Source organism: Heptranchias perlo, chromosome 12 (assembly GCF_035084215.1).
Source record: "Heptranchias perlo isolate sHepPer1 chromosome 12, sHepPer1.hap1, whole genome shotgun sequence".
Lineage (NCBI taxonomy): Eukaryota > Metazoa > Chordata > Chondrichthyes > Hexanchiformes > Hexanchidae > Heptranchias > Heptranchias perlo.
Window position 1 is genome coordinate 54779680 of NC_090336.1, and position 12349 is coordinate 54792028.

Below are 12349 nucleotides of genomic sequence, written 5' to 3' on the forward strand. Positions count from 1 at the left end.
TGGTGAGACCTCATCTAGAATACTGTGTGCAGTTTTGGTCTCCTTATTTAAGAAAGGACATAATTACTTTGAAGGCGGTTCAGAGAAGATTCACTCGACTGATTGGGATGAGGGGGTTATCTTATGAGGAAAGATTGGACAAGTTGGGCCTGTATACACAGGAGTTTAGAAGAATGAGAGGTGATCTTATTGAAACATATAAGATCCTGACGGGACTTGAAGGGGTAGATGCTGAGGGAATGTTTCCCCTTGTGGGAGAGACTAGAACTAGGCCACAGTTTAAAAATAAGGTGTCTCCCATTTAAGGCGGAGATGAGGAGAAATGTTCTCTCTCAGAGGGTCGTGAGTCTGTGGAACTCCTTTCCCCAGAGAGCAGTGGAGACAGGATTATTGAAAATTTTTAAGGCTGAGTTAGATAGATTCCTGATTAACAAGGGAGTCAAAGGTTATAGTAGGTCGATAGGAAAGTAGGGTTGAGGTCACAATCAGATCAGCCATGATCTTATCAAATGGCAGAGCAGGCTAGAGGGGCCGAATGGCCTACTCCTGCTCTTAATTCATGTTATTCCAGTGCTTGCCTGGCTGGTCTCCAATTCTCCACCCTCCGTATATTTCACATCTAAAATCCTGCTACCTGTATCCTAACCAGCACCAAATACCAATCTGGAATTCCCTTTCTAAACCTCTTCTTTCTCCTCTTTTAAGACTCTCCTTAAAACCTACTTCTTTAAGCAAGCTCTTGATCACTCCTCCTAATTTCTCCCCCTTTGGCTGGCCTATGTTTTTCCACACTTCTGTTAAAGCTGCTATATAAATGCAAGCAGTTACTCATTCAGCATTTTCATTCATATTGCATGTTATCAGTACACACAACTTTCATTCCTCTTACAGTGCAATGATTGAATCACTGTCAATTGATCTCTTCCGTGTTCTTAAGCAGAACAATGAAAATACTGGGTTTTTAAAATTCTGCACAGAACATTTCTACGTCTTTCCCAGGTATATCCAACATGTACCACTGCTGTCTCCACCCTGAATCCTTCGTATATTGAGTCTATCAGCTGTAGAATATCATATAATCCTATTTAGATTGTCGTTGTAAGGGATGGTGTAAATTATTCATCAAGATCTTCTGAATGATTAAACATGTGAGTGGGGGGGGGATGGTGGTGGTAGTAAAAGAACTACAAAAATTGCCAACAAGATATGACACTGAAGGACCCACAAAGTGGGTCAACAATGCATTGCAGAAAATCAAATTTATGGGTAAGATGGGTATAGAGGGATATGGGCCAAGTGCAGGCAATTGGGACTAGCTTAGTGGTATAAACTGGGCGACATGGACATGTTGGGCCGAAGGGCCTGTTTCCATGTTATAAACTTCTATGATTCTAAATGATTGTCCAGTCTCAGGATATAGGGCTTGCTGGGAAAAGCTAGATCTTCTCCTTCTCAATGGGGAATGAAGTAGGGGAATTATGAAAAGGCTACCATGGTCTTCGAAACAAAACAATATTAGAGGTATATTATCAAGACCTGAATTAGATTGGCAGTCCCAAACAAAGGTGGATCAAGGTGAGGGGAGGTCCAAGCAGGATCAGAAAAGATGGCAGTCACTGCCACTATTGTGCAGAGGTGGTCGAAACGGCAATCATGCCAAAAGGAAAGTACAATTTGAATATGATTTATTTCCCCCACCAGAAATGAGCTTTTCAAAAATATGTTAGCAGAAGTTTTTCTTCCTTTTCTTGCAAACTACACCGGAGAATGGTATTATCGGCAACTCCTCAACCAAATGCCAACCTTCATGTGCATATCACTCCGTACCAGCTCATGTAGTGTATTTACCCACCAAACCTATGGGAGGCTGCTCATACAATTCATGCGGGAAGGTCATAAGTTATAAAACAATGATCAAGATTAACAGATGTGGTAATTCCCAGCTGTTTGTCCCATTCAAAAGGGTGTTAGAAATGGGTTCAGAGAAAATAGGCTCGTGATGCAAGAATACTTGACGTATGGGATACCTCCATTTAAAATGGCGATAACCTGACAATTTATTATTCCTGAGCCACAGCATAAATTTGAATGGGGCATAACTTATGCAAGCAGAAATATAGGCAATATCAGCTCTTATTGAGGGGCCTCCTTTAAGGAATATGTTGTAGGAGCAATATTAAGCAAACAAGAGATCATAAGGCAGTCAGTCTTTCTATGGACAGTCTCAGTCAAAACTTAATATTGCATCTGTCTAATATTAGCTTTGTTTAATATATTCAAACCTACAAAGTCTTTGGATTTGGAACTGATACTTTCCAGGAAAATCTGCCTTTACCAGGCTGATGGAAGGTTTGTTAAGAGATTTTTAGATATCTATGCTTTGTTAATCAAGTGAAAAGTAACCCTTTAAAAAGGAATTAAAGCAGCACAAGGGGTTAGGTGAACAGATCAAGAATGAGAATGAGGCAAGCATAGATGCAGACATGGTGGTTAACGTTAGAATAAAATTAATGCAGATCAAGTTGTTGTACAAAGTGTACCTGACACCCATTAGATTGTAATCAGTCGGGAGATGCATTTGTCTGCTCATGAGTCTTATACTACAGATGCCTGGCTATTGTAGAAATTTGAGAAAGCTACAAAGATTTGGTAAAGGAAAGTGTTATCAAGTTTGCTTCATTTAGTGATTTTTGGACTGACAATGAGAGGAGTGAAAAAGTTGTTTTGTTCAGACTGGATGCTGAGAGTGGAGAAAAGAGAAAGCAGTACACAACTGGCCCTGGCTCACTTGAATGGTAAGGCTCCCTAAAGCTACCAATACTGATCAACACATCCAGGTTAGAAGAATTTACATTTATGAGATGCAGCTTAAAAAGTGCACTGTAACTCAGACAAGGTGGGGAGACAGCCTGCAGCAGCAAGTGCATGGCAAAATGCAGGGTAGGAGGAAGGGAGTCAAGAGACTGAAAAATACAGAGGGCTTATGGAGAAAACTACAATCCAGAAGGGTTAAAGGAAAAGCTAATGAGAGAATTTGATGTGCTGGGTAATAAAGAAGTATTAGCATGAATTTTAATACTGATTGATTTATTAAATGCACAAATTTCAGTACAAGATTTTAATTTAATAAAAATTATTACAATCTCAAAACTTTCACAGCCATTTTTGATCATGAGATTTTTAATGTTTTTAAAACTACAATGAAAAACAGTTTAATCAGGCTTTGTATTGATCATTAAAGTGCTGTTTATCCATTACATATGTTCAGCAAGACTCCACCATACACCTCAAAAAAAAGCTACTATATGGTGTCAACCTTGGTTCAAGTCCCACTCCAGAGACTTAGAGCACATACTCTAGGCTGACATTCCAATGCAGTATGGAGGGGCTGCTGCATTGTTTTTCGGATGAGATGTTAAACTGAGGCCCCTGTCAGGTGGATGTAAAACATCACATGGCACTAGTCAAAGAAGAGCAGGGGAGTTTTCCCTGGTGCCCTGGGCAATATTTATCACTCAACCAACATCACTTAAAAAAAAGTTATCTGGTCATTATCTCATTCCTGTTATCAGGACCTTGCTGTGTGTAAATTGGTTGCCGCATTTAAAGTACTTCATTGTCTGTAAAGCGTTTGGGACGTGCTGAGATCGTGAAAGGCGCAATGTAAATACAAGTTCTCTCTCTGTTTGAATCAAAATTAAAGTGATGGGCTTCACTTTTTTGGCAACCCGCACATTTAGTGCGCAGATCCACTTCAGGAGAAAAAAAATCATGGCAAGAACCCTAGCTCAGGATGCAAGTGTGCTGGTCACATCTTGGCAGTAAGTCTACTGATCTATTCCCACTATGTAATTCACTGAAACAATTAGAAATATACAAGCAATTTAAGGAGAACAAGTTCAGTACAAGTGTTCCCAAGGAAAAATCAATTCAAACCGATAAAGCTGGAAGTTGATTATATTTCATAAATCAACCCCCCCACCAACCTGCTGCTCACAGGAAACCAAACTCCCATGATTTTGCAGTAGTTGGTTGAGGTCACATTTTTTAAAAAAGTATTTTTAAAAAGATGACTGTTCTTTTGATAAAGGACAGTGGGGGGAATGCAGATCTAATTTTTGTTTTCACCACCTAATGCATCACTTTCCAACATCACATTCAAATCTGTAGTTACTAAGCATTTCGCTCTTTGAGACAATCTCACTTTTTCCAGTTCTTTCCTCCACATTTGCTTGCAGTGTCTGGGCCTGTTTCAGTCAAATGCTATCCCCATGAGCAGTTCTACTAAGGCCAATCATAATGGTCTGCTTCAGAAAGACATCCCAGCTGTTTTCACATTTTGAAAAGCAGGTTGGACATTCAGCAAAGAGCAAATCTGAAACAAATAATTAAAAAAAACAGCTTCTCAATTCAGGGACTCTATTTCAGACCCCTGCTGTACCACTCTCACTGATTTATATAGCGAGTGTTATTTGTGAAGTTAAGCAGTCTATTATCTTTTGGTCTACAGCTTTCAGTGTTCTAAGTGTAGGATACAGGCAGATTAAACACCAAAATCTCAGATATATTTATTAATGTGGAAATTCTGACCAATAAGCAATAACATAAAATCTGTGGTTTGTAGTTTCAATCTGAAAAGATTCTGTTCACAACAACCTGGTGCAAAAATCACTGTCATTTCTGAAAATGACCATATCACGTGTAATCTAGTAACCATACAAACCTGTTTAAACTTGGCTCGCATCTTCTCCAGGTCCTCCTGTAATTTGTCATAGGTAGGGTCTTCATATGGGAAGCTATGAACAATCTCCAGCAATGAATTTAGGGCTTTTAGCCTTTTACTGCAATAATACAAAAACGTAAAGCATGGTCTTTTAAAAAGGACAATGAAATCCATGCACGTGTGATTAAGATAGTGAAAAAAAAGTTTCCTTCAGTACCGTGAATTTTGTCTCTAACACTACAGGAATATCCGAAGATTTTATTTTAGGGTACATTTATGCTACAATTGCTATTTCACTTCACCCTGATGCTGCAGTCATAGTGTAAATGCTGTCTGAATCTGGAGTCAGGGCTTGACTGGAGGAAAGGGTTTCGCTTCAGAGTCAGTTCAAGCTTTAACACTACACTACTTTAACATTGATGTGAAGCCAAAACCACTCTGTACCTTCACTAAATTTGTTTAGTGTAAACAAACTACAGTTATATTTTTTAAGCAGGCAATTGGCATTGTTCCTCTCACAGGACCGTATTATACATCACAAGCTTCTGAGTCCAGAAACTCAGCAGCACTTAACACTCATCCGCATACCCGTTTTTGGCATTTTGGTTATTCTGAAGAAGACACTTCCAGGTAAATGCAAAGCCCTGGTAAAAAGAAACCTGCAGGAAAAGAAAAATGATCTTAAGTAACGAGAGTACGAAACTGCCTGAAGAATACACACTATTCTGAATATATAATTGTTGTACTGAATTAAAACTATTATAGGCTTCCACTGGACTGAAAGATTCTAAAGGTCTTTACTGATAGGTGTCAACTTCATCATTTTAATTGAGTTGTTAAGCTACGATACTGTAACAATTCCTTTGTAACTAATCAGAATGAATCACTGACAACAGATCTTCCAACTTCAACCAGCAATTTATATTTCAGGATCTCTGCCTAGCAGTATTCCTGCTTATCAAAATATTAAATTTATATTTGTATTAGTGATAACACCAAAAGTGAGGCTACATTTTTGCTTCATTTCAGAATTAAGCTATTCAAATCTAATGAATGGAATTCTCAATATTGCCAAGATTAGAAAACATTACAGGCCGTAACATGGTCTTTTAGGAAAAGAATGAGTTAACAGTGGTATAAAGTTCCCACTCCAAAAACTTTTTACAGTGGGAATAACCAACGCTAAATTTTAGATATATTAGAAATGTTTAAAGCAAAAGAAACTGAAAATATTGATCGGCAACACAAAGTGCATTGAACAGAACTTTCCCATCCTCAATTATGTCACTGGTTCCACAACCCTTCATCCTCCAACAGAACACCATGGCAACAGCCTGCCTTTTAACATCCCTGAGTCGGCTGCATGTAGTTACCAAAAACAGCAGTATTGTTCACTTAGATGTGCACTAGAAAGGACTATAACAGCAAATGACCTTTCACTCTCCCACAGTTATTCTGGATTGAAACCCTTAAACATACAGATATTTTGTAAACCTGAATGCCATTCTATGCAAAGAGAAAGAAAAAAAGAGCACCAATTGAAACTGATGATCGCTAGCAATTGTGACATGTTGTTAAAGCAAGAATGTCCATTGTGTTATGAATGGCCCAACAGGCTATCCCGATGGTTGGTAAAGGCAATGTGTAACTGAGCTACACAGACCAGTAGGTTCAAATTCAAATCCTGGTCTGTGCTAAATTACTTAGCCAAACTCAGCAGGCATGGCATTACATTTGGGTTCTGCATCCCCAGTTAGCATTACTACTCCTGACTGTTATGCAGTGACCTTTGCTAGCATGTGAACATTAGGTTGTGGGCAGGACTGGGCTGGGATACAAAGCTGTTCACAGCTCAGTAACTTGCCAACACTCAGTGTCCAGGCTCATCCAGTGTAGAATATGCCTTTGTGTGAGGTACTAGAAGATGCCCAAAGCCCACAGAGTAACATCCCAGCATGGGCCAGCTTCTTCTGGAAAGGAGGGAAGGAAACAACCCAGCTGAACTGGTCTCATGTTATTTGATTCATATTCAACCATGTCTAATTTTACATATCTCATTTTAACATATTAAGTTGTCTATAATCATAATTACACCTGCGATTGTTCACACAGTCCAATATTTACCTCAGATCCAATCTTGGCACCATTTACTAATCCATAGAGTCGTCCCTCAGTTTCTCCCAAATGACCTCCTTCAGTATAACCTTCCTGATAACCTTTCCCATGAAATCTGCCATCAGGGAAAAAAAATTGGAATGGGACATTAATATAGCTTCTCTCGATGCAAAGAAGTTCAAAAAGAATTGCCAAAACTTTGTGGTACATTCTGTCCCGCTATCATGATGACCAAACCATCAGTCAGATTGATTTCTCTAACCTTCTCCAGCCTCACCACCCTCCGAGATCTCTGCGCTCCTCCAATTCTGGCCTCTTGTGCATCGCCGATTTTCTTCGTTCCACCATTGGCGGCTGTGCCTTCAGCTGCCTAGGCCCTAAGCTCTGGAATTCCTTCCCTAAACTTCTCTCTCTCTCTCTCTCCCCCCCTTACGACACTCCTTAAAACCTACCTCACCTGTCATAATATCTCTTTATTGGGCTCGGTGTCAAATTTTGTTTGATAAACCGCTCCTGTGAAGCACCTTGGGACATTTTACAATGTTAAAGGCGCTATATACTTGCCAGTTTTTGTTGTTGACCTGGACATCAAAAAAAGTCAAGTTTAAAATAACCACTGTCACCATTCAACTTCAACACAGAGATATTAGAAATTGCAACAGTATTGAAAGTGTGCTTATTTTTAAAATTGTATTTCCATGCTCCTACTCCACAGGAAGAGAGAGTAAAGTTATGGTATCAAAAGAGAACCACACATCAGTCTCCAGGTCTCCACAACATCCCTCCCCAGACAAAAAATAACCAAGAACTATCTTCTCCCTAGTAGCTATATTCCCAACCTAGAGAACCACCTTTTGGGTTTGTTTGATTGAGACTTGAAGAAAATTTGTTATTGATTTATATTTTTATACTGATGAGGATAATGGGACTAATTGAATCAAGAGAACAGATACATAGGAAACCATTAAAACAATTCTTGCAATAATCCTAATTATGGTCAAATTCAAAACTTTCCAAGCATAAACAAAACCACTAGGCAATGGAGGCAAACGACACAATAGGGAACATCCATTTTACTCCAAGCAAGAATGGCTTCACAGCATCGCTGGAATTACATCAGGTTCAAGCCAGTTAGATATACAAAGAATTATATTAAGATCGTAGATATCTAACACTTAGGGGGGCAAACTCCAAAATTCTGCACAGTCTCAGATTGGCAGCTGCAGTGGAAATGCACCCTAACGTTACTAGGGTGAAGTACCAGTTGTTAGAGCGGTCACTCGGGGGTGGTGCAATTAGCAAACAGTAAGCACAGTGGCACAAGTGCATTTTTTTCTGAAACCTATTACTACCAATATACGAAGTATACACCAAGAGAAAAGAGTGAAAAAAACCAAGTACATGCCTAGTAAAAACACAGAAATATTGGTACCAATATACTAAGTACACGCCTGGTGAAAATACAGATAAATTGCTTTCTATATACTCAGTATAACCAGTAATGCAGCAACCCATCGATGCACATTTTTAAAATTTAGGATGAGTTTGCAAGTTGCCAAGGCAGACCCTCAGTGCTCTCTGAGGATCGGGGCTCGGGTGCTCTCCATGTCAGTCCCGGACCCGCCCCCGGAGAGGCCGCTCCGGGGAGAGTCAGTCCCGCCCCCGCTCCGGGGAGAGTCAGTCCCGGGCCCGCCCCCGCCCCCGCCCGCTCCGGGGAGAGTCAGTCCCGCCCCCGCTCCGGGGAGAGTCAGTCCCGGGCCCGCCCCCGCCCGCTCCGGGGAGAGTCAGTCCCGGGCCCGCCCCCGCCCGCTCCGGGGAGAGTCAGTCCCGGGCCCGCCCCCGCCCGCTCCGGGGAGAGTCAGTCCCGGGCCCGGGCCCGCCCCCGCCCGCTCCGGGGAGAGTCAGTCCCGGGCCCGCCCCCGCCCGCTCCCGCTCCGGGGAGAGTCAGTCCCGGGCCCGCCCCCGCCCGCTCCCGCTCCGGGGAGAGTCAGTCCCGGGCCCGCCCCCGCCCGCTCCCGCTCCGGGGAGAGTCAGTCCCGGGCCCGCCCCCGCCCCCGCCCGCTCCGGGGAGAGTCAGTCCCGGGCCCGCCCCCGCCCGCTCCGGGGAGAGTCAGTCCCGGGCCCGCCCCCGCCCGCTCCGGGGAGAGTCAGTCCCGGGCCCGCCCCCGCCCGCTCCGGGGAGAGTCAGTCCCGGGCCCGCCCCCCGCCCGCTCCGGGGAGAGTCAGTCCCGGGCCCGCCCCCCGCCCGCTCCGGGGAGAGTCAGTCCCGGGCCCGCCCCCCGCCCGCTCCGGGGAGAGTCAGTCCCGGGCCCGGGCCCGCCCCCGCCCGCTCCGGGGAGAGTCAGTCCCGGGCCCGCCCCCGCCCGCTCCCGCTCCGGGGAGAGTCAGTCCCGGGCCCGCCCCCGCCCGCTCCCGCTCCGGGGAGAGTCAGTCCCGGGCCCGCCCCCGCCCCCGCCCCCGCCCGCTCCGGGGAGAGTCAGTCCCGGGCCCGGTCCCGGACCCGCCGCTCATGGAGCTATTTTTACGTGTGATCCGCCAGGAGGATGGGGTCGAACATGTCGTCGCTGAATCGAGAACCTTCAGCATCCGAAGCCATTGGGAGTCCGGAGCATGCGCTCTGAGCCGAAACCCGGAGCATGCGCATTAAGGCAGTGGAGCCAGTGACCACCTGACATGCTGCAGAATTTTCTTAAAGGGCCCCCAACCGAGATTTAAAGAGGCAGTCCCTCTCCCCAACGCTTGTCCTGCTGGTGGAGTTTTTAGGAACAGGATAAGACCAATAGACTGAACAAGCCTGTCCATTTCTGCCTTCTCACCATGTCCTTCATTCTTTCTCTAGAATCACATCTAATTATCTCTTGAGCCCATTTCTACTTTGGTTTCAAATGTGTTTCCTGGTAACCTGTTCCACAACTCTATTTACCCTTTTGGTGAAAAAGTCCTTTCTGACTTCTTAGCTTTAACTGATGTCCCCTGATATTTAAAGCCTTCACTGATAACAATTTGCTTGGACTAATTGTCAGTTTCCTTCATAATATTGAAGACTTCAGTTAGGTCACCTTTTGAAGTGCAGTCACTGTTGATATGTAGGCAAACTCATCAGCCAATTTTCACACAATCAGATTCTACAAATAGCATATCAATGTGTGAATGACCAACACCACCTACACGTTCCCCTCCAAGTCACACACCATCCCGACTTGGAAATATATCACCGTTCCTTCATCGTCGCTGGGTCAAAATCCTGGAACTCCCTTCCTAACAGCACTGTGGGAGAACCGTCATCACACGGACTGCAGCGGTTCAAGAAGGCGGCTCACCACCACCTTCTCAAGGGCAATTAAGGATGGGCAATAAATGCTGGCCTTGCTAGCGACGCCCACATCCCATGAACGAATAAAAAAAAACAACTTATATAGCGCCTTTAACATAGCAAAACGTCCCAAGGCACTTCACAGGAGCGTTACCAAACAGAATTTGACACCGAGCCACTAAAGAGATATTAGGATACTTGAGCTTGGTTAAAGATGTAGACCTTAAGGATTGTTTCAAAGAAGGAGAGAGTGACAGAGAGGTTTGGGGAGGGAATTCCAGAATTTAGGGCCTAGGCATGGCCACCAATGGTGAGATGATGGAAATCGGGGATGCACAAGAGGCCAGAATTGGAGGAGCGCAGAGATCTCGGAGAGTTGTAGGGCTGGAGGAGGTTACAGAGATAGGGAGGGGCGAGACCATGGAGGAAATTGAACATAGGGATGAGAATTTTAAATTCGATGCTTTGCCAGACTGGGAGCGAATGTAGGTCAGCGAGCACAGGGGTGATGGGTGAACGGGATTTGGTGCGAGTTACGATGCGGGCTGCAGAGTTTTGGATCAGCTGAAGTTTATGGAGGGTGGAAGGTAGGAAGCTGGCCAAGAGAGAATTGGAATTGCCCCAGATGCTGCCTGATGTGCTGAATATTTCCAGCATTTTCTGTTTTTATTTCAGATTTCAGCATCTGCGGTATTTTGGTGTTGTTTTAGTGTTTAATTCACAGCCACTTCTCTTCCAGGAATGCCCCACCTTGAAGAGGTTCTGCTCTTCTCTCTGATGGGATTTCCGTTTGTCTCTTTTACCCTGTTCACCTTCATTGCTATCTGTTTCCCTTTCTCGTGTTTGATCAGGTTTACAGATGCTGCCTGACCTGCTGAGTATTTCCAGCATTTTCTGTTTTTATATTACAGAATTGGAATAGTCGAACCTGGAGGCAACAAAGGCTTGGATGAGGGCTCCAACAGCCAATGGGCTCAGGCAGGGGCGGAGGCAGGCGATATTACAGAGGTGGAAGTATTGGTGATGGAGAGGATATAGGGTTGGAAGCTCAGCTCAGGGTCAAATAGGACCCAGAGGTTGCAAACAGCCTGGTTCAGCCTCAGATAGTGGCCAGGAAGAGTTTGGAGTCGGTGGCTAAGAAGCGGAGTTTGTGGCAGGGATGAAGACTATGGCTTCGGTCTTCCTAATCTTCAATGGGAGGAAATTTCTGCTCATCCAATACTGGATGTTGGACAAGCAGCGTGACAAATCAAAAGCAGTGGAGGGGTCGAGAGAGGTGGTGGTGAGGTAGAGCTGGGTGTCGTCAGCGCACATGTGGAACCTGACATTGTGTTTTCGGATGATGTCCATAAGACTATAAGAGATAGGAACAGGAGTAGGCCATTCGGCCCCTCAAGCCTGCTCCACCATTTAATGAGATCATGGTTGATCTGACTTTTACCTAAACTCCACTTTCCCGCCCTTTTCCCATATCCTTTGACTCCCTCGCTGATCAAAAATTTGTCTAACTCAGCCTTGAATGTATTCAATGACTCAGCCTCCACAGCTTTTTGGGGTAAAGAATTCCAAAGATTCACGACCCTCTGGGAGAAGAAATTCCTCTTCATTTCCATCTTAAACGGGCGACCCCTTATTCTGAGACTATGTCCCCTAGTTTTAGATTCCCCCATGAGAGATAACATCCTCTCAACATCTACTCTATCGAGTCCCCTCAGAATCTTGTATGTTTCAATAAGATCGCCTCTCATTCTTCCAAACTCCAATGAGTATAGACCCAACCTGTTCAATCTTTCCTCATAAGACAACCCTTCCATACCCGGAATCAACCTAGTGAACCTTCTCTGAACTGCCTCCAATGTAAGTATGTCCTTCCTTAAATAAGGGCACCAGAACTGTATGCAGTACTCCAGGTGTGGTCTCACCATCACCCTGTACAGTTGGAGCATGACTTCCCTGCTTTTATACTCCATCCCCCTAGAAATAAAGGCCAATATTCTGTTTGCCTTCCACATTGCCTGCTGCACCTGTATGTTGACTTTTTGTGTTTCATGTACAAGGACACCCAGATCCCTCTGTACCGCAGCATTTTGTAGTATTTCTCCATTCAAATAATATTTTGCTTTTTTATTTTTCCTCCCTAAGTGGATGACTTCATATTTTCCCACATTATATTCCATCTGCCAAATTTTTGCCCATTC

At 44.1% G+C, this 12349-nt stretch overlaps 1 protein-coding gene across 1 annotated transcript; it reads right to left on the reverse strand.

Moving 5' to 3' along the window:
* Positions 1-3070: 3070 nt before the first annotated feature.
* lto1 (LTO1 maturation factor of ABCE1) lies at positions 3071-9467 on the reverse strand. The gene is made up of 5 exons (XM_067994133.1): positions 9364-9467; positions 6848-6953; positions 5312-5382; positions 4724-4841; positions 3071-4375 (listed from the first exon to the last, which is right to left on the reverse strand). Exons 1-5 carry the CDS (start codon positions 9432-9434, stop codon positions 4310-4312), a joined length of 432 nt encoding a protein of 143 aa, XP_067850234.1. The 5' UTR covers positions 9435-9467; the 3' UTR covers positions 3071-4309.
* Positions 9468-12349: the final 2882 nt, after the last annotated feature.

Bases quoted from the DNA above. Each gene is read 5' to 3' on its own strand.
- lto1 (XM_067994133.1), bottom strand. From the start codon at position 9,434: ATGGCTTCGGATGCTGAAGGTTCTCGATTCAGCGACGACATGTTCGAC. The intron at 5,383-6,847 runs GTAAATATTGGA...CTTTTCCTGCAG, and splicing joins GTGCCAAGATTGGATCTGAG to GTTTCTTTTTACCAGGGCTT. The intron at 4,376-4,723 runs GTTTGTATGGTT...TATTTGTTTCAG, and splicing joins TGCGAGCCAAGTTTAAACAG to ATTTGCTCTTTGCTGAATGT.